The sequence below is a fragment of the Silene latifolia genome, chromosome 1, assembly GCF_048544455.1.
Source record: "Silene latifolia isolate original U9 population chromosome 1, ASM4854445v1, whole genome shotgun sequence".
Taxonomy (NCBI): domain Eukaryota; kingdom Viridiplantae; phylum Streptophyta; class Magnoliopsida; order Caryophyllales; family Caryophyllaceae; genus Silene; species Silene latifolia.
The window spans coordinates 51,509,233-51,532,139 of record NC_133526.1 but is presented as its reverse complement, the minus strand read 5'-3'; the positions used below and the strand labels follow the sequence as shown (position 1 = coordinate 51,532,139).

The 22,907-nt window shown below is 36.8% G+C and overlaps 3 protein-coding genes across 4 annotated transcripts; 1 reads left to right on the top strand and 2 right to left on the bottom strand.

Annotated features, from left to right (window-relative positions):
* Window positions 1–940: 940 nt before the first annotated feature.
* Window positions 941–8,645, bottom strand: LOC141605421 (uncharacterized). 2 transcript variants are annotated; one of them, XM_074424187.1, is made up of 10 exons: window positions 8,486–8,645; window positions 7,786–7,832; window positions 7,300–7,495; window positions 5,398–5,525; window positions 5,083–5,281; window positions 4,389–4,580; window positions 3,068–3,673; window positions 2,863–2,937; window positions 1,482–1,590; window positions 941–979 (listed from the first exon to the last, which is right to left on the bottom strand). In XM_074424187.1, exons 4-6 carry the CDS (start codon window positions 5,523–5,525, stop codon window positions 4,497–4,499), a joined length of 411 nt encoding a protein of 136 aa, XP_074280288.1. In that variant the 5' UTR covers window positions 7,300–7,495; window positions 7,786–7,832; window positions 8,486–8,645; the 3' UTR covers window positions 941–979; window positions 1,482–1,590; window positions 2,863–2,937; window positions 3,068–3,673; window positions 4,389–4,496. The 2 variants fall into 2 exon arrangements, with proteins under 2 accessions (XP_074280288.1, XP_074280280.1); XM_074424179.1 differs by lacking the exons at window positions 2,863–2,937; window positions 7,300–7,495; window positions 7,786–7,832; window positions 8,486–8,645 and having other exon boundaries at window positions 5,398–5,718.
* A 1,956-nt stretch (window positions 8,646–10,601) lies between these two features.
* LOC141605416 (large ribosomal subunit protein uL10-like) lies at window positions 10,602–12,722 on the top strand. Its single transcript, XM_074424166.1, has 4 exons — window positions 10,602–11,139; window positions 11,573–11,671; window positions 11,794–12,186; window positions 12,380–12,722. Exons 1-4 carry the CDS (start codon window positions 10,813–10,815, stop codon window positions 12,524–12,526), a joined length of 966 nt encoding a protein of 321 aa, XP_074280267.1. The 5' UTR covers window positions 10,602–10,812; the 3' UTR covers window positions 12,527–12,722.
* A 963-nt stretch (window positions 12,723–13,685) lies between these two features.
* Window positions 13,686–18,636, bottom strand: LOC141605409 (glycosylinositol phosphorylceramide mannosyl transferase 1). Its single transcript, XM_074424153.1, has 5 exons — window positions 18,143–18,636; window positions 15,762–16,158; window positions 15,460–15,623; window positions 15,054–15,124; window positions 13,686–14,183 (listed from the first exon to the last, which is right to left on the bottom strand). Exons 1-5 carry the CDS (start codon window positions 18,358–18,360, stop codon window positions 14,023–14,025), a joined length of 1,011 nt encoding a protein of 336 aa, XP_074280254.1. The 5' UTR covers window positions 18,361–18,636; the 3' UTR covers window positions 13,686–14,022.
* Window positions 18,637–22,907: the final 4,271 nt, after the last annotated feature.

The window sequence follows — 22,907 nt, the reverse complement described above, 5'->3', positions numbered from 1 at the left end:
TTGTGGTACTATATAATCCTGGCAAAGTAGATGCTATAGTATAGCGTTGGTGGTGTTATGTACAAGCACCGGAAAGGTGGGATAAAACGATCTTGGTGGCATTTAGCTGGGACAAGGGCAGGAATATATACAATTAGTACAACATAGGTTTGCTGGAAAAGCTATATGCTTATTCACCCAAAAAGTAGGGTTGTCTAGTAGTTATATGTTATCTGATCAGTTTGTCCTTTCCATTTCTGCAGATATTCGTGGAACTGTTTCAAGGGTACCTACCCCGAAACTTTTCCTGCTTATACTTGGTAGTGTACACTGGCAACAGATATGCTTCAAAATTCTTCAAAATCATTCTGATATATTTGTTGCCAGTGATTTTGTGTTATTACCGGCCACACGCACCGCATAACGGCTAACTACTGCATCAAACAGTCCAAGATAAATAAATTCCATCCCAGGAGAAGAATTACACACCGCTTGTCTGCGCATGTTTGTGGAGTTAAAACGCGAAAATAATGAAATCGACATTAGGGGATTGAATAAACGACGAAAACGAAATTCATAATCACCATTCGAAGCAACTAATTTACCAGGCATAACAAAATGAATAAACAACAAAATCAAACTGGAAAATGTCAGTATAATACCCAAACAATAACGATATCAAACAAAATAAACAAGAATGGAAATCAGAACCGCTTTTAATAAAAAAGAGAACTGAATTTTGTGTCAACGCGCAACTTCCTAAAGCCTGTCCCCGAATGCCGCAACCTCTTACCATGTGATAATACCTGCGCAACACTGAATGAGCCAACCACATGAACTGAACTTTGAGATTTTCGTAAAACAGGTTAAGGCGACCACCAGAACATTGAAAGGTGAGGACTAACTAACCATGTATGAGTAACCATGATCGATAGCATTCGATGCGCAGGCTCTTTCAAAGAATTGCGTAGCGCGGCGCTCCGGTCTTAACCTCCTATACCTGAGCACCAGAACCTATTGTCAGGGTTATCAATTCCCTTTATTTTTTCGGTGCAATATCTAAACCCAAAAAACTTCGGGAAAGGACGATTTGTTTAAACTAAGGAGACACTCCTTTCATCCCAATCATTTGTTTAGCTTTGATTAAAAAACCTCTCACAAATAATTTTAAAAAAAGGTATACAAATGATTGAGAAGGGAGTAACATTAGTTTTAACCACAAGGCTTAGTACACCAAGTTGCCTGCCATATTACTCAAAAAGGTAGTAAGGGGCCTAGAACTTTAGCACATTCAGATTTAATGTGATATCAAATAGCTATACTCATGAAGTGGAGATGCAAACTAACGAAACATGGTTCTCTTCTGCCAAAGAACGAGCTACCACTCTACCAGTCATATGTATTTAAACACTTGCTTTAGTGAAATAAAGAGCACTAAATGTCTGGCAAATCTAATTACCAAATCGCTAAAACAAATTGAGGACGAATTACAAAGCCCTCACCTTTGAAGATGCCGCATAATAGCCCAAGACAAAGGTGAGTACGCATCAACAACGCACCAGACTACATGCCTCGTTCACCCAACCTAAAGACCTGATAACTAACAGCTGTCTGAAACCCAATAACACCAAAATAAAAGGTAATCGAAGTATAAGTTTGTTGAAAATAATTAATCCAATAACAAGCAAACATCAAATTAACAATAAATCTAATCACCCGAGTGTAACTAACATTGAGCGCAACGTATTTCACAATAACCAAGACGTCACTAACTGTACACACTACAAGATAAACCTGTGCTAAGGTGAGCCATCACCGAAAATTTGCTTTTAAATTTAAATTGCTTATTTCCCCTGTGCAATTTTCCACGATCTGCTCTCATTCTACATTAACATTTAATGTATATAAGGTAGTTTCTTCCTTATTGTTTAATTTCATTTCCAACAACGAATAAAAACAAAATTACTGAATATAACACCAATTTGATGGTATTTTTCCAAAAGACAATGAACTATCCATAATAGACCTCCACGTTGTATCCTTCTAATTAAGGCTTAAGCAATTGTAATTCGTTTTTGACAATGGAATCATGCCAGACAAAAAAATTATTAAAATTTGGGCGAAAATAGTGACTTTCAGATCTGGTGAGCCTTTAAAAGTTTTTAAAAAACCGTAAATCTGGAGACAGCTAATACATAAATCGCCAACCTCACTATCATTGTCGATCAACTACGTTTAACATCCCCGCTCCTTCCAAAACATTCACAGAAATAAATTAACTATTGGTAAATATCTCCAAATCTCGTTCAAATTCAAGCATAGACTTCAAAATAAAAACACTCAATTAAACTTTTATTTTACTCCCATTTGTATCTTCTAATTAAACCTTAATAGTAAAAAACAACCTCAAGCAATTGTCATACATTTTTGGCAATGGCCAGCCAAAAAGAAAAAAAAAAGATGAAAATTGTGAATCTAAGATCTGGTGAGCTTTTAAAAGTTTTAAAAAAACTGAAAATTTGGAGATGCCTAAAATATAAATCGCCAACCTCACTATCATTGTCGACCAACTACGAACTACGTTTAACCTCCCCACTCCTTCCAAAACATTCACAGAAATAAGTTAACTATTGGTAAATATCTCCAAATCTCGTACAAATTCAACCATAGATTTTAAAATAAAAATACTCAATTAAACATTTATTTTACTCATTATAGTCCGGTTTGAAAACATCAAAGATAACTCAGTCATATCCCTCATCAGCATCAGTACCACAAAAGTTTGCCCGAAAATATAAGGTTGTTTTTTAGTCGCCTTTCCCTTCCTCCCCCACAATCTTAACAATCTGAAATGACCAGTAGTGGACCCAGTGGTGAACTTACCAGAGCCGAAGTGCCTGACAACATGAAGACTAATGTGAACCTTTTCCTTTTCCAAGATAAATTACGTTAAAAAAACTGAAAATGAAAAAAAACACAAACCTTAATCAATGAAGAAGCACAACAATTTAAGCATTTAAATGGTCACATGCCAGTGAGCATCAGTAACACAAATCTACAATAAACTGTTAGAAAACTGATCACTAACCATACAAGTAATTCCGCTGAGGATTGTTGACAATACCATGTCTTAAGAAATGAAACAATCGTGTACCTAAGGAGGAGAAAATAGCATCAGTAACAATAAGACACCCTCAACAAGTCACCAAAAACAGTTTCAATTAAACTATATACTCGTGACACAATACCTAACCAAATTTACACCTTGAGCATCTTGGTTATGCATTAAAGTTTTAAGTGCAAAGATCATGACACAATACCAAACTAAATTTACACCTTGAGCATTTAGGTTATGCATTAAAGATTAAGGTGCAAAGATGACGTGGATATGTTCATCAACTATTATCATTTATCATGGCAATAGCAGGCAGCATCCATAGAACAGTGCTTGAAAAAAATCCATAAAAGGTTACAAAATCAATTATTGAATAAGCAGATAGATATAACAACTCTCAATAGAAAAATTTGATAGATATACCAACATAAGATTTCAAGTCATTTGAGATTTTACTATCAGCAGTATTTTCCATCAGCTTGACCATTTCGGAAAAAGAATCTTTCGGCTTGCCAGGATTTAATTTCTGATTCTCTTGAAAAGCTTTATGGTGCTCCTTCCTCACAAGTTCAAATTCAGCTGAATGAAAAGGTAATAAATCAACTCTAAAAATCTTAGGGCTGATATATAAGACAAAAAGTAAGGTGGAAGCGTGGAACTACTAACAATCTAAACCTAAGCTGTGGAACTGGATTGACCACTTTGCTTCTGTTCCTCTTCAACTCTATCCTCAGTATTACTATCAGATGAGCCAAACGTCTCATCATTAAACGAGTCCTTAGTTTCCCTCCGGGAATAAGGGAGAATAAGGACCTGCCTGGAGAAGTACGCATATGTTTTATATCAAGTGAAGATAACTAATTAGAAGTTTTGCATTGTGAGCTCACAAACTTTGGCGTTGACCCTTTATTAAGATCAGCGAACAAGGACGACAACAACAACAACATTAAAATAATTCCTAAGGGCTACCGCCTACGTTCTTCGACACTTCATATGGGCTCATGTACCATGGGACATGGTAAGACACTTTGACATTATTTTAGGCCCAAAACTTGACAATTTTTCATGAAATAGCCGAGGCCGACTACCGGGTACGTACCCATGTCCGAATATTCTAACTCAGTCTAAGTAACATAGGGATGACGCAAATGGCAGGCTAAAGGGTTAGATGTAAGCAGTGTTTCCATGTGATAACGACATAATTAGTTTGTATCCGAATGACCCGCAAACGAATCAAATCAAAATTCAAGCTATTTAAAGATAAACGAGATGGATAAAAGGCCAAAAACCTTACCTTATATGGACGAGGAGGGTTATGTGGCTAATTGCTCTTGCTAAGCTGAAGGTTCTGAGTAGGACAAAACCTTGGATGCACTGCCAGCTGCATATCCAGTTGGTCTAGTTAATGAACCACTTCCAAGCAGGCCATCATGTTCAGGGTTCTGTCAGGTTCCCCTTCCTTGGCTTCCATAACGCCTTCCGGACTCTAATTGAATAAGAGTTCGTTGAATTGCATAATCCTAGAACTTACTCCAAATTCAAACAAATAGTCATAACGAGAATTGATCAATGTATCGAAAGATAAAGGCTAAAAGATTTACATCATGGTATCCCTCTTATTGCATAAAGTTCAATGCCCTCTACCTCATCCCACACCAGACAAATCACATCATTCATCATATTCATATGATTCACATTTATTCGATTCCAAAGATTTCGCCCAAAATTTTCAGACTTTAACATAAAATCTTTTTCCGACTTCCGAGGCCTTCACAATTTAAAATCCCCACTTCATAATGTATATATATGTTTATATCTCATACTCCACATAACTAATTGGTCAATGCACAAAATCATTCTGACTGGTTTAAGTACCGCAAAAACAAAAGTAGCAAAAGGTAACAAAACAACGGGTGTCAAACAAACCGGAAAGTGCCATTTGCAACTAACAAGAAAAGCACTAATCACTGGAACAAAAGAACGCATACCTGAATAAGTTGAATCTGAATCACCCTCACTTTTTCCACTCGACTGTCCCACCTCTGGACCCCTCTAGAATAGGTACCCGAGTCCCCTCTAGCTGGCGGTGATGATCCATAATCAGTCCGTCTGAAACCTTGTAAAGGTGAACTTCCAAAAGCTCTAGGTCGGTCTTGAGGGCCACCGTAAGATGTATCACGGAATTCACTGATCCACCATGAATCCCGGATTAATAATGCAGAAAAATAAAATAAAAATCCAAACTAAGGGGATTGTTAGTTGTCAACCAATAATCTTCACAACTTGAAAAATGAGTCTATTACCTTAAAAGTGACTCATTAAAACCATCGGGTAGCTTCTTACAAACATCAAGCTCACTCAACGATAAAAGAAACTCTTTCGTATACGATCTTGAAGGCTTCGTGCAGGAGCAAACCAAGTGACATACCATCTAGATCAACAAACACAAACATCACAAGATGAACTGATAAATCATCAAGGACAAATAAATGTAACCAATTACTTTGAACGTTCTATGCTTGAAACATCCTCCTGCTGCACCACAGTGACCTACTCTTCAATTTCAGCACTCATGCTCGAGAACGAAAATGATAAACTTCAATTATATAAACAATATCAATCAAACAAATCCTAACCCTCAATCAAATGCACCTCTCGAGACTGAACCCTGCATTCGTAAACACAGGTCCAATCCCAAATTCTCGATTGCACAATACCCTTCCGGCCAGCCTTCCCTTTTGCACAAAAGTTCAACCCTTTTACTCCCAATTCTGAATTTCAATAGAAACACCGCATCAAAAACCTAAAAAACCTTCGTCATAGCACACCCTGATATCAAATTAATTGTGGGAAGCCTTGGGATAAGTGAAGTATATAAATCAACCGATGCAGCTTTTTTCAGGTCAGTGAAGCAAGACTGGCATTGCTTAACTGTCCTCAGGTAAGTAAGTGAATAGTTTGGGATTATGGTGATGCTTGAGTAGAAGAAGAGTATTTGTTCCATGTAATTTCCACGATAATTTGTGCATTATAATTTGTATTTTTTGTTGTGAGTATTTCGTAATACAAGTCAGAAAGTACGGGAATTTTCCGCTGTGTACTTGTGTGAGCATTAATTTATCCCTTTCACCTTTAAGCGCACACATGAGAACATACGAAATGTTCTATTCAAGCTGCGATTGAGATGTATAGATTTGGAGTTAAAGGTAAAGAAGAGGCAATTAAGGGAAACTAAGGTGCTGGAACGTTTTTTTGTCTGCTCTGTTCTCGGGTAGCTGGTGCTCAGTTTTTCATCAGGCGGGATGATATATAGAAATTATGTAAACAAGTTAAGTGTACGTAAACAAGTTAACAATATCAACGTAAAGAAGAATAATACTTGATGATCGAGCTACGAAGATACCACAGCTAAGTACACATACGTTAAAAATAAAGACAAAACCCGCAAAATGAACACATGGATCAAATTAGACAGTCGACAGCAACCCGTAAGTACCACAAGCAAGTAAATATTCTTCTTTAAAATACCACAGTTAAGACTGAACAGAATCAGCACCTAAATATGCTTTAACAAAACCCTAAATAAGCAAGCTAGCACATATGAACGTCCTAAATACCCCTGACAAATTAACAACCAATAAAAGCATATGCTTAAACCCAAACACCATCACCAACTTGTAACAGTGTAAACTAACATTAAAATAATGGACGCCGTTCATCATCTAGACACCGAGCGGTACCCACCAGAGATGCTGCATGTTTTAAAAATGCAAAAGCAAAATCCCAGCCACAAAGACTCCGCCAATGGCACAGGAATATCTAAAAGCAAGATGGATTGAACTAAAATGAGCTAAATTGAGCTGTGTGTTTGTATATCTGGAACACAGACTCCACCATAATGTTTGGTGTTTTGACGCCTGTAGTACTTTGCCATTAATTTTCCAAATAAGGCTAAGACCCAATTTAATTAACCACAAAATACAATTTAATTCCAAAATTTGAAAAAGAAAAACAAACTATAAGTCACACGAAGAGTGCAGTTCACCAAACTCTAAGCACATTTCCAATCCCAGATGGCAGCACACGGCAGTACTCTAAGCACATTTTAAAATAAATTTACAAAATGAGACCCGACCACGTAATCAAGTAACCAAATGAACAATTCAACACGAGCAGTGGTTTGAAATGGACAAGTAAACACGCACCTCATAGTCCAAGGGAAACCATCAACAAAGCCACTGTTGTCACCGATAACAACCCTCCTGAGAAAGGAAAAACAACTGGAGGAAGCCGTCGCCGTAACCGCTAATTACCTTACAGAGGATGCCAAAACGACTGAAACCGTGGTCTATGATCCACATCCCAATCCCAGGTAGTTGCAGCTTCAGAAGCCCGAGCTTACTAATAAATAAGAAAAAAACTAATCACTCAAAATAAAAAGAAGGTACACATCAACACGGAAAATGAAATAAAATGGACAAATAAACACCTAACTTTATGTTCAAGGCAAATCAGAACACAATTATTAACATTACCCCAAACACACTATAATAAAAATAGATCAGCAGCTACGTATTAACCATCCACAACAACAGCTGAATAATTAGAAACCACCTCTTCAGCGATCACGCGCAATTAAACTCAAAGTTACTCCATTAAAGTAAAAATATGATCAAGCAAGAAAAACTCACCAACAACTGTTGAGCCACCGCAACATCACAGGAAGATCCCGAATTCACTGAGTACACAATCAAATAAACAAACCAATTAGACATCACTTAGCAGAACCAAACGCTGGCCACCCCCGGTAAACCATACGGTGTTTTAAAATCTAATTCAACACCGAGCCTATATATTAACAATAGTAATAGTAATAATAAAAAACGGTAATAATAACAAACACAATCGCAATAATGATATAGTTGCAACAGCTAAACTAATAATAGACACAATAATAACAACAATAATTAAACCCACAGGACGGCAGATCGGGAAACACAACAACCAGATCGCACACGAAATGATGAATTCACAATTCCTAACTGCACATGAAAAGATGAATTCACAATTACTAATTTCTAAACTAAAATCTGAAGCAGCTAAACTAATAATAACCACAATAACAACAACAATAATTAAACCCACAGGACGGAAGATCGGGAAGTAAAACAAGCAGATCGCACGCGAAATGATGAATTCACAGTTTCTAACAGCGCATGAAATGATGAATTCACAATTTCTAAACCCTAAACTAAAATCTGAAGGCGGAAATCACAATAGACCAAACGCAACAACACGTTAACAACACAACAACAAATTACAATGGTAAAAGAACGCAATAAGTGTGAAACAATCAACAAAGAATAGTAATTTGGTATTCGAAGTAAATACCTGGGTTCTGCTGAGGTAGGTCGACATTTGTGCGAGAAACCAAAGACGGAGGAGAATAAGCGGTCAATAAAAATGGCAGAGTAAAAGGGTTAGATTGTGGTTGTGAGTTAAAGGATAAATGGAGGGAGGAGATCTTCAAGGGGGATCCAACGGTAGAGGTGTGACTTCCTTTGCAACTATTCATTGCTACAGTTCCTATGTTGGGGCTTTTTAAATGGTAAGGATTTGTTGTTAATTTTTGTTTGAGAGGCTTTGTAATTTCTTTCCAGAAACTGTTACTGCTTCGTCGGTAATTTAGGATTTGGATTGATATTTTGTGATCTCGGTATTTTGTTCTATTAATCTCATTGAAAAAATAATAAAAGAAAGAAAAAAAAAAGTTGAAGAGGAGTCATGACTGTGTATTACAAGTTTAAAAGTGCAATCGCTGATCATTTCATAACGGTATTAAATCTAAAACAACGAATATTTGAGTCAAAGCATATGATGAGAAGAGGAACTGATCTCATTGTTACCAACGCTCAAACAAATGAAGGTTTGTCATTTCCAATTAGTTTCAAATTGAATTCGCTTTTTATAGTCTACTTAGTTTAATTGATCAATGCATCGCCGTATTTGTATAGTTTTAATTTACGTAATTGCTCTTTCATGGACAACATTTACTCTTTCATAGATTTTTTTTCATAATGTTTTCAAACACTGCCCTTCCTCCCATCCAAATAACCAAAATTTTCTCTCCTCCTGTTCTCCCCAAACTTGATCAAAATTCTCTCAAATTTTCAATTATGAATGATCGAACAAATAACTACGCATTCTATCAATAAATTATACAGTAGTAATTTTTGGTGGATTTATCGAATTCATTAATTTTATCTTTAATTAGGGTTTTAATAGTTTTATTGGATTCAATTGAAAAATTTGGTGTACATGACTGAAGTTCTCATAGTCTATCATCAACTTGTAAATTTTATTTTCCTTGCACTTTGTTACCTTGCTAAACTCAATCAATTTCACGCAAAAGTTACTCATTTGTCAAGGGTAATTCTCATTTGTCATTAGTCAGTTTCATTTGTTTCCCTCGCGTCACTACATTGCAGATTTCATGTACCTTAGTTGTTCAATGATATCCGTATTGCAGTCCAGGAATTTGCTAAAAATGGTGCGGGATGGGTGGGCGGAGGGGTGGCACGTTGTGGCCTTGTGGGGCAGGAACGGAGGGTGGTGGTTGGCGGCAGAGGTAGTGGTTGGGTGGAGGAGGGGGGAAGTGAAAATGGAGAAAAATTGAATTAAACAGGGAATTGAAAAGGAGAGGTATTGAAATGAAAAGGGGAAAATAGTAATTCATGTACATGATTGAGTAAATTATGTACATGAAAGAGCAATACCCTTAATTTAATGTTGAATAATTTACATGTTAGTTATACTGTAATTATGCGCAATTTAATAGGTTATGTTTTTTTATTATGGACCGTCTTACACAGTAACTACGGGCTCTTTTATTATCTTTTTTATTATCTGGCATAGAAAAGTAGAAATTAAAAATTGATTTGATAGTAAAAAACAAAAACAAAATTTTAAGTGCCGGACCAACAGAGTCCAAGTTATAAGACTATGTGCAAGTAAACAAGCATGAGTCTTAGTTTTACGATATATGAGAAAATCGTGCAAATCCAATGTGTTATTGTTTGACATAGTTATTTAGTTTAAAATTAATTTCGAAAATTTGGGAAAACGGTACAAAGTACCTTATTTGAGTAATTGAAACACAACTGTTACGTATCATTTAAAATGATATTGAAAGGTCCATAAAAATTAAAGAAAAGACAAATTTTAAACCCGTGCAACGCACGGGCACAAAATCTAGTCTCTTTTATTTAAGCTCTTTTTTATTGGGTATCTCTCTTATTGAATCCGTCTTATGCTATAGGACGATTTTATAGGAGAGTTACTGTTTGGAAAATGAATAGTTAGACAACAGAGTAGCCCAAGTAGGTGGAACATGGTTTTTTGGTCTGTATCTGAGTGTGCATCTGAAGCCCACAAGGCTAAACAGGCCAACCAAAACCCTAAAATGAGTTGTAGCAGCAATATAAAAGCCCTCATTTCCATACCCCATCTCTTACCGCAGCACAATCCCAAATTTAGGGTTCTAAATAAACAGTCACCACACCACCAAAATCCCCAAAAAGGAGGTTAAAGAGACGACACTCTATCGTTGTCCGCCTTGACAAAGCATCCTTCATCGCTTAGTCCTGGCCCTCGTTTTTGTTGTTGTATAATTTACACTAACTTACTTGTATTTTAGACAAACATCAGTAGAAGCAGAAATGGCAGTGAAACCAACCAAGGCAGAGAAGAAGATCGCATACGACCAGAAATTGTGCAACTTGTTGGATGAATTCAGTCAGGTTCTTATTGCTTCAGCTGATAATGTGGGGTCAACCCAACTTCAAGGTATTCGTAAGGGTTTAAGGGGAGATTCAGTTGTTTTGATGGGTAAGAATACTATGATGAAGAGAACAATCAAGCTTCATGCTGAAAGGACTGGTAACTCTGATCTTCTCAATCTTGTTACTTTGTTGGTTGGAAATGTTGGGTTGATCTTCACTAAGGGTGATTTGAAGGAAGTCAGGGAGGAGATTGCCAAATACAAGGTAGGTATCTTCTCTTGTTATTCTTATTACTGTTTGTATCATGTTTGTTGTATAATCGGATGTGCCTGTATTTTGATGTTCAATTTGCATATTTCGTTAACGTTTCGATTTATATGAAATAGATAGATTAGGAAATGTAGAGAATCTGTAATCTATTTACTGGCCTATATATGCTTTAGGATAACTGCCTAATGCTGTATATGAAATGCTTAGGTTTGTGTAAATTAACCTGGTTCAAGTTTCCTACATTTCATTATGTATTCTCAATAGTATTTGTACTTCTTTTAATTTTAGAATGCTGGAAAATAATGTCACTTCCAATTGGTTTACATAATTAATTTGGTGACTCGTCATTTTAATAGTTCTTAATTTGGAGTAGATCCATAATGGGAAATTGTATAATTTTATTCAACTAATTGTTTCAAATGAGTAGGTTGGCGCTCCTGCTCGTGTTGGTCTTGTTGCTCCAATTGATGTTGTTGTCCCACCAGGCAACACTGGTCTCGACCCATCCCAGACTTCTTTCTTCCAGGTTTCTCTCTTGCCTTTTTTATACAATAACATTGCATCTTAAAACAGAAAAGAATTGTGAGACTATCAATACATCTAATCAATTTCTTTTACCAAAAAACTGACATTCACCCTCTGTGCCAGGTTCTCAACATTCCCACCAAGATTAACAAGGGAACTGTTGAAATCATAACCCCTGTTGAACTTATCAGGAAGGGTGAAAAGGTGGGCTCCTCTGAGGCAGCCTTACTTGCCAAGCTCGGAATCAGGCCCTTTTCATATGGATTGAACATCGAGTCTGTTTATGACAATGGTTCAATCTTCAGCCCTGATGTCCTTGACCTGACTGAAGAAGACCTCCTTGCAAAGTTTGCCAGTGGTTTGTCAATGGTCACTGCTCTTGCCCTCGGTATCTCATACCCAACTCTGGCTGCTGCTCCTCACATGTTTATCAATGGCTACAAGAATGTTTTGGCCATTGCTGTTGCTACTGAGTACGACTTCCCTCAGGCTGAGCAAGTCAAGGAATACCTCAAGGTATACACTTCTACTTGTTTTCTTTTTGAGACATTTTCAAAGATTTCTAATTCTCATCTTTTGGTAGTCTCGTCAGATTATTTTTTAGTTTGTGGTTTGGTTACACATTACATAAAATTGAGACCATCGACTTGAAAACGATGTGACACGACTCTCAAATTCTTGATGATCTAAATGGGTGTACTCTGTACAGGATCCAAGCAAGTTTGCTGTGGCTGCTGCTCCAGTTGCAGCTGCTGATGCTGGTGCTTCAGGAGGTGGTGCCTCCAAAGAGGAGGAGAAGAAGGACGAGCCTGTTGATGAGTCTGATGAAGACTTGGGTTTCAGTCTATTTGACTAAGCTGTCTAGTATCATGCCGCAACTCTACTATTAGGATGTTTTCACTTTTGTTGAGCTAGATTGGACTAGCAAGTAATTTATTTCCCTTTAAAATGTTGGATTATATAGTCTAGTTTGAATTTTGTTAAATTGCTATGTGGTTTCATTGACCTGGGTATGAATTTTTAGTTTTAGAAAATGAAATGTGTTTGTGCAATGTTAGACGTCCTTCAGAAATCCTTGCGCAAGACATTCCTTGCTACTGGTGGCAAGTGGCAGGCGGGTGATCTTTGAAAAACTGTCCATCTGATGGTTGGTTGTGGCTGCTGATCAAATGCTGTAATTTTGTTAAATTTACTTGCTTGCTACATTGTCAATTACGTAATTTTGACTGTAACCCACCGTAACCCAGACTCCACACCCTTGACTCCTCTACTTGTCTAAACGTGTGGCCACTGGCAAGCTTCTGCACCCTGAACTTGCATACTCAATTGAATTGTCTACGCACAAGCAACAGAGTTGCACTTCCATATGTGAACAGCCAAGTAGCACCTAAGCAGTTTCCTACACATTGTAGCGCTCTCTTCAGGCATTGGATGGTGGTGGTCAAGGGGTCGTTTAGGGGAGTGAATTGCGCCAATTGACTCGCTGGATGCTGGGAGGAATGAGGCATGTAAAAGGTTGATGGAGGCAGGGATGAGATCATGAGGGTTTATTTTCCGTAAACTAAATTGGCGGGTGTTCAATTTATAAACAAAATGGCACTTGAGATCTTTATCCTTTGTTCGACTCACTAAAATTTGTGCATTGAATCATTGACGCATGAGATGATCCCCGTCTTCACCAAATAAAACTTGTATACTTCAGCGCATGCTTTTTAGCTTTCAAAAGAAAGAAAAAAAAAAATTCAATTATGATTTATGATTAATGACAGACAACACTGCTTTCCTTTCACTTGTGCCTACAAGCCCTTTTAGATAATTACAGGACCTCTATAAAAAAAAGGGACTACAACAATCACAGACAACCCGGTTCCCTGATTCCTAGGTTGCCTTCGTAAAATCTTTTTGGTACAGTTCCGAAAAGATTACAAGTCTCCTACCCCAATTGTCCCCAAGTCTAATTTCTCGATCAACACATGCAAATACTTAGAATAACTTGTTGTAAACCAAGTTACATAATTAAACACAACCGTAAAATCTGATTCATTTCAGGTAGTATTTTGACATATATTCTAAACAGACTGCTGTTAGCTCTCTGAAGGCAAACTGGAGCCTAACCCAGCAAGAGTAAAACTTAAGAGCTCGAAAAACAAAAATTACAGTTATCTGTAATAGCTTGAATGTTATTACAGCAGAAGAAATTGATCTTCTAATATTGATAAATCCTAACTACTCGAAAATTTACTAATGAGTATCAAGTAATCATTCATGGAAGTGGAATATCGACCTAACAAGAATATTGGGGATTCCTTAACTATGCAAACAAAATGAAGAAGTGTAAAATGAAACACCACTTCACCAAAACCAGGTGTTTCGACTGTCAACAACTTTAATCGAAGTTGAAACCAACGGCATTCTACCAAACTCAGCTACAAACCTGTTAACGCATTCTGTCCTTTTCTGGCTGTGACCTCCCAAGCTACTGATTCCTGTGGAACCAATCTCAAATATTTTGCCTGTAGCATCACAGAAACGATAGTTTTAGGTTTAAAGGTAAGAAAAATTTGCTTGTAGCATCACAGAGACATAGCAACCACAAAATATGAGAACTAGAAAAATTCAGTTCGGTGTCCTGAGGTCTGAGCTAATTCACTTCCATGCCATAAAGTTTGAGGTATTGCTACTTTGATGACCTAGGGTGTAATATCATCAAAAACTCATCCAAGTAACAAATATCATCAAGCATAATGATAATAGTGTATTTTTTTTTTTTTTTTTTTTTTTTTTTTTTTTGTTTTTTTGCAAAACTCGAATTCACCACAGTGAATTTTCCCCCCAAAAAACTTGGGGTTACCCAAGCAGGAATAACTCTAAACTCACACCAACAAAATGTAACCACACCTCAAGGCAAAAGTGGAATTTTCCCTTGATATTACCAAAATTGGCAGAATAAAAATTGCAGCGAACCAAGACGGCACTACATTTACACCAAGGCAATCAGAGCAAAAAAAAAATCATTTTGAAGAGTCACCAGATCACATTTCTGAAACGGCAAACAATAAACTTGCATGCACACAGCAGAAAGTGAGCAGGGCGACTTGGTAAGTTGGTAACGAAGTTACCGGAAAGCACTCTTTCATGACTGTTAAAAAATTAGCCAATGCGTCAGTGTAAACGGTGATGGGTTTGAAGTCTAAAATCTAAACATCGGAAAGGAGATCATTAAACAAGAGAGATATGAACATTTAACAGATTAATAAATGATGTGGCGGCTATAGGATAAAACAGAATCCTCAATCAAAAGAGAAATTTACATTACTAATAAGCAGCCGATTTAGAAAACAAGCACCAGTTTGAATATTTAAGATAAAAGATATTTCGGTCACCTTTCACCCATATAGGAGGTGCACTACTTGCATTTGCAACAAGAAAGGACATTGCAATATCTTCACAATTTCTGCATAGACAGTCATTCAAACAATGTCAGGAAATTGTTGAAAGCAAGTCGGAACCTAAAGCAGGAAACATGCTCCATCTATTCATTTTGAATTCAGTACATTATTACTTTTTCAGACATCAAAATCAATTTACTACATTTCCACTTTGTGTAAGAAATAACCTACAAAAACACTTGTGTAATTGCAAGGATCAATCTTCACTCACATATCCTAAAATTCGATCCAAAAGCAAATGTAGTGAATTAGATAAATGGAGGGAGCAAATACAAATCAAACCAAGAACCCTTGCTCTACAATTAAAAAAATGATTAAGGCCCAGATACAGCCAAAATACCTATTCAGGGTAACATATTCTTTAATGGATGCTGACATCTCATTTGTGTACATCGCGAGATATTTCTTGTGGAAAAATGCCGCCTTCGATAGAACCATACTATAAGTCCCCATCCACCAAACAGACCACCAACCTCCATAAACATAGTAGTCCTTGCTATTTTCCTGCAGAGAAATTACAACTTAGCGGATACACATCAAATATTTTAATTTGATACGGATGACATAATCGCGAATATACAGAGAATAATGGAAGTTCACAAGTTCAAAGCAAATGTTACAATTGATAAGAGAACGGCATACAGATTTATCCACCCAGTGCATACGTGGCACAAATCCCACCATTGTATCAGGAGCACTCAGCCAAATGCTAAAGGCAAGTTCCACAGACGAGCAAGGGAGTATGACATCATCATCAATTGAAAAGACCACATCCGTTTTCAGATCTCTGTTCTCTTTAAATCTATTGTTCAGACTGTCTTCTTTATTAATGTCAAATTTAACTTCTATCTCATGTCCATCTTTGGTGTTTTCATGGACAATATGCTCCAAATAATTGGCAAGAGACTCTGATGGTGGGTCGGGCTCACTCCATACAATGTGTATGGAGTCAAGTCTGGGACACTCGGCATAGTGAGAGATTGACTTCCTCAAAAGATCATTTCGTTTCCAGGTGTTAATTAAGAGCGTGTATCCCTTCCTGAAATTCAAATATAACCATGTCAACACACAGCTACTCATGCACAATGCGGACACTATGGTACTGAAAGCTTTGCAAGAAAACATATGCTGTTATTTTTAGCTAAAAATAGACAACGAAGCTGAACACAAGATATTCACAGGGCAAATATATCTTTCCATGCAGGCATAGCACACTAAATACATGCAAGATAGCTAGCTAGATAAAATAACTAAGGTTTTTAGTGTGTTCACTACTCCAATCTTCTTCTATCCATCCAAAAAATCTTACTCCGTAATTGACAGAGACCAAACCTGATTCAAGTGTTTACTATAAATCGAACCCTTCACTACTTGCTATTTATACAATGATTAGTTGTTCAAAAATTACAAATCGGATTTACCTTTTGACCAAACCAATCAGGCATCAATCAGAGTCCATCTAACCACCATTAAAAAGAATCCACGAACTAAGAGTAACTCAAAATTGAGTAAAAAATGGAAGGTTTGGAAATGCTTGCATTAGAGCAAAAAAAATCTTCGTCTGTGCAAACTTATAATTTGCTTCACAAAGAACTAAGATTCATTCATGTAGAATATATGTTGGCTTACAATTGGGGAACACTGAAAAGTAGTTTGGAGGAGGTTAGCTCATAAATCTATGTAGCGACTCTGAGTTACTCATATTTAGCTCATGGATGGAGTTACTCCAACATCATATACTCTACTAGCTACACCGTCAAATATTGCGAAACACAAAAAAATTTGATCCATTCTCAGCAATCGAGACTACTTTCATACCATCCTGAAAACTGAAGTCTAGTATAATTTCGCCTAGACTAATATATACACCCATTTCAACTAGATTTAGCAAAAATGACCCGACCTGATCTGCACTTGATAGAATACTACAAACATGACCCCTAGCTCAAATTGGCCCGATCCGAATCCAATCCAAAGTTTACCAGCACTGAACTGACCCACATCTCAAAATGGCTCAATAATATCACAATTGGAACATAACTGAATGCAAGTATAACCAAAATGTCTGTTGAAGCCAAGAATACCCAATTTGCCATGTCTAGTTTTAATCTTCATATATGTACTTCTAGGTGCAAAAGCTAACATAAAGAGTTTGTCTGCATATACTTTTAGGAGGAAAAAGGCGGGGAGAGTAGGGGGCGGAGGGAAAGGAGAGGGAGGGTTTGGAGAATGGAGTAAATAAGTTTTTTCTCCAAATGTTTTCTATGTTAGAAAGATTTTACTTTGGCTTGAAATAGGGAAAGTGGATCCCTCGATTTCCCTCCAATCCATTTTTTTTATCCAAATAAGGAAAATTATATCACTCCCCAAATCATTTTGGGATTAAGGCTCTGACGTTGTTGTTGTTGTTGTAAGGAAAATTATATCACTCCCTTTTCCTTCCAAATCATCCAATCAAAACAACGTCAAAGTGTATAATCATCCAAACGAAACGAACATTTGGTTAATGAAGTAACACTGTGATTTGATTTACTAGACAATTGCTTTGTGTAATGAATTTGAAATCTAACTCCAATCTCCTTAAAAGGCTGATGTGAGACAAAAATCTTCACTTATAAGAGCACAGCATAACATTTACAGTATCATCAACACGACACCAAAATTAGCAATTCCAATTCTTCCCACTACCTAGATTCTGAGGCAGACCTATGCATTAATAAATACTCGTATCAAACAGAATCCGATAAGCAACATCAACAAAACAAGTGAAATTAGCAATAATAATACCAATAATAGTAACATTATTATTGAGCATAATCGTCCATTTTAAGCCAAATTCCAGAATTAACCTACCTCAACAATACAAAAATATGTCAACAAGCTCATAAAATAACGCAATCAGTGGCCGAGACTAAGTTTTCGATTTTGTACAGCTATCTCTATTGCATTCTCTCCTGAAAAATTATGTACCCTAACGTCAAATACTAATGCGACAAAATTAACGAGTAATGAAATATATATACCTGTGAATATTATTATCATTATCATTATTATCATCTTGAAGGACGAAAGAGTGAGGGTTTTTCCAACGCGCGAAAGAAGAAGCACGAGAAGCGAGCAAGATCAAAGCGAATACGATGCAGAATCCAAGCAGTAGCTTGATTTTAACGGATCCGACGGACGAAAAGGCGAGTTGCCGGAATCGCTGAACGGCTCGGCGACTCACCGGCGAACCTCTCATCGCAACCCGGAGTAACTCGGAATATCACTGCGCATTATAGACAAACCCGACTCCAGTTGTGGGACTCGATTTTCGACGGAAAAACAGGGATGTAATAATGAGGAAACGGTGTCGTTTTTGCGTTTAGTTCCGGTGAAAGAGGAACGACCTGAGAGGATGATTGCGGTGATAAAATAATTGAGATTGTTTTGTTGTTTTTACCTTTATTTTTTTTTATGGTACGATTAGGTTAGAAAAAGGTAGTGAAAGTATGGAGGGGGACTACTCGAGTAACTCAAGCGGCTTATTTTGATTTCATTTTAATTTGCTGATTCGTACTGAGTTGTTGAGTTCCTTAATTTTACTTCGTATTACAGTGCCTTAATTTTACTTCGTATTTGTTACGGAGTGTATATGGTGGAGGTAGATAACGGTGTCGATTAGATATAGGGTGTGAGAGGTGAACACTAAACCGGATGATGCTATTTACGTTTCTTACTTCCAGAAAAAAAAAAAAAATATTGTTATTAGTGTTATAAAGAGGTGACAAGAATTTTGAATATCAACCCATCGTATATTGTACTACCATATGAGCAGTGGATTGTTCATGTGAATCGTGTTCCTCGTTCTATCGAAATGGGAGCTGACCTAACGTTCAAAGTGACTAAATTAAGAAAGGATAATAATAATAATAACGGAAATTTTTCAGGATTACACATGGTACCCCTCATTTTAAGTTTCTACATATGGTATCCTTGTGTTTACCTTTTTTTTCACAGAATACCCTTTTAGTAAATTTCCGTTATCACCCGGTTAAACCTATGATTTGGGATGCCATTTTTTGTTATTTGTTTTAATCTAATACACTAATCCTTATATGTTATCCAACAATTAAACAAACCTCAAACCTAATCTTACTCATCCCCCACTACCACCACACCATCACCATCAGACTCCGACGACCACCATTCGTCGCCAGACACCAGAGCTCCGACAGAGGTCGTGCACGCGTCCTGTATTTCGCCCAACACCAAATTAGCTACCACATCATCTTACTTTTCTCCCACCATCATAATCATCCCTCCACCTCCCACCAAGAAACACCATTGGTTTCGGCCACCTCGACACAAATCCGACCACTGCTTCCCTTCCTCGGCGAGTCACTCTAGCGTATTGTCGTCGTCCATAAGCCCACCCAGACCCCATATCCCTTCTCCATCAAGCCCACCCCAAACCGCACATCCCTTCTCCATCGGGTTAGTTATTTTAAGCTCATAAAAAAATGTGATTTTAATTTTAGATCTACAAAAAATTGAGTAGAATTTTGAAGAACTAATCGCGAAAATGGCCTAAACGGATGATTTTGAGTCGGGAATTGTCTTTGTCGGCCTAATTTGAGTACAGTAGTGGTGGGGAAGGAAGAACAACGACGATGATATGGTGTTTATCGATGGTTGGGAGTTGTGACGGAAGGGCTCAAATGTTATTTGGTTGTGATAAGGATTTTGAGTGGTAGGGGTGGGTTGGGGCCGACTTGTGCATGGTTAGTCAGGGGTGCTTGGTGGTGCGCGTGGTGGTCGTCGGAGTCTAGTGGTGATGGTGTGGTGGTAGTGAGGGATGAGTGAGATTAGGTTTGATGTGTGTTTATTTGTTAGATAATAAGGATTAGTGTATTAGATAACGAGAAAAAAAAAAAGGTATTATAAGTCATAGATTTAACGGTGCTATGACGGAAGTTTACCCAATGGTATTCTGGCAAAGAAAAAGGTAAATACAGGGGTATCATATGTAGAAACTTAAAATGAGGGGTACCATGTGTAATTCGCTAAAATTCGAGGGTACCATGGGAAATAACCGTAATAATAACTAGTTTTAAACCCGTGCAAAATTGCACGGGTATGTATTTAGGTCTGTATGAATGTTTTTTTATGAATATTTTTTTTTGCATTTCTATTATAATTATCTAATATTTCTAAATAAGTGATTGACATGATTAATGTTTACACTTGTTTCAAATACGTGTTCAAATGCAATGGTTTGAGCGGACACAACGTAATATACTATTGATACAATTTGCATACATAAAAAACTTTACAGCCAAATAAAGAAAAAGAATTTAATAATCTATTTTAACATATGAAAATTATTCTAAAAATTGAAAAATTTCATGATAGACTACATTAGCAGTCGTAGTAGATGTACGCATATCTGAATCACAAATTAGAATTTTCAAACCTTCTTTTCGTGTGACCCTGGAAAGTGCCACATAAAGTTGGTCATGACTAAACACCGGTCTTGGAAGATAGATGCTGACCTGAGATATAGACTGACCTTGACTCTTGTTTATCATCATCGCAAAACAAACAGCGATGGGACTGTCTTTTTTCTTACAATGGCAGCACATTTTTTAGTGGAACACGACTGTCTTTTTTCTTTTGCCGTTTTCGCCCATAACTGATTAGGGCTTAGAATAAGAGCGTTTGCATATGCCGAATTAGGATCAATAGAAACATTAGTTGGCGGTGTAACCAGTGTTGTGATGGCTATCTGTTCACGTACGCTTCTTCTTCTTCTTCTTCTTCTTCTTCTTCTTCTTCTTCTTCTTCTTCTTCTTCTTCTTCTTCTTCTTCTTCTTCTTCTTCTTCTTCTTCTTCTCCTTCAATGGGATGGGGTATGAGAAACTGAAATTTTGACAATTGGTAATGCCATATTATAAAATTTTTAACAGCGCAAATAATAAAGTAAATATTTGTAAAATATATATTAAAATATTAATAAAATAAAATAAAGGAGTATCGTTCGTAACGTCTGAGAGCTGTTCTCGGGGATTTGACATTGATTGTTGCGTACTTTCTGTAATCACCAAGTTTCTTTGTGTTATCGGATCATCTATATTCGTCAAGCGTAAAGTCATAGAAAAATTATGTCAAAACGATATTTAAATCATGTACTTTTTAAAATCGTCAAAGTTTTGGACCGTATGTAAATAAATCCCTAACATGCATAAACAGGCCACACGATTTACATAATAGACTTATACAATTAAGAATGGCCCATATTCGTAGTTGGACCGTCCAGCCCAAATGCACTTTAAATCCTAAATGGTTCCTTCATATAAATACATCCTACCCCCCCCCCCCCCCCCCCCACAAAACCCTACATTTCCCGTCTTCTCTTCATTACAACGCCTCCTTATTTCTCTCCCTCTCTCACTTACTCACTCTCTGAATAAAACACTCCGTCTCACACTAAAACTCACACAACCCGTCGCCTCCCTCATGCTCCCTCATGAAGATTATCAAAAATATCGCCGCCTCCCTCTTTTTCCCTCATGAAGATTATAATCCATGAAGAAGGTGAAGGATTCCAAATGTAGTAAACAACATCATGGATGCTTGGAATATTAATTTAGATGCGAATTTCTAGTATGTTAACTTTTAATCCATATTTTCTTTATTCATCTTTTAAATTTTGTTATGAGTGAATGAATTTTTTGTATTTCTTTAATTTCGGACAATTAAAATTATGTTTTTTTTTTCATAAAAAACAAATCTGTCCATAAAAATTTGAGGTCATTTAGATTAAAAAATCGACATGTAATTGATGATCTAACATATTTACTCGAATTAGCTAAAATAATCAACATACATGTGGAAATTTGTTATTATACTATGTTTTCTATTTCCAGAAAAACTTAGACCTATATCGAAAAAAGTTAATAATCTGAGTTTTTTGACTTGCATGTGGAAATTTGTTAAATGGAATTCTATTTCTACTTGGCTAAAACCCGGATCTATAGTTGTGTATTAAAGCATTGTATATTTCCAGTTGAAATGCATAGATCTATGGTTGTAATCATGTTATTTTTAATTTTAAGCTTTACTTTCACCATTTGTATTATAATTATATTGCAAAATTATATTTTTTAATTAATTAATGGAGATTTCTGGATTGACCAGAATTTGAAATCGTTTAGGATAAACCCGAAAACCAATTGAGTCTGACCTAACCCAACTATACTTTGCCTGACCTAAAACAATTGATTTTTACATGGCCCAACCCATTCTAGTATGACCTAACTCGTCCTAAATTGGGTTTGGCTCGAACAACCCAATTTGCATATGACCTGACCAATATGAATCCGGATCACACCTGACCTAACCCAAACCCAAATTGGTTTACCTAACCCAATTTGACTTGACCGGAAACCAAACTAAACCTGCATGAGTGATGGGTATCACCCTTGTGTTGTACTCAAACCAAATCTTGCAAGGGTGATATGTTGCCATGTCGAGTCTCACTCGGTTTGATGAAATGCTGAACCTTCTGATTTTGTATGTGCTTCCTTCATTAAGTTGTTCTAAGAAAATCCTAGTCCACCTCTTGTTGATTGTTGCATGAATGATGTCTCCCTGTTTGATACACATGAGTATGGTATTGGTTAATTATATACTTACTTTTCACAATGAAAACATCATTAAAAAAAAAAAAGAATGCTTACATTTTCGTCTACTAGAATCAGTTCCACTCCTTGCACGTCATCTGGCTTAGACTCCGACTTTTTGTGC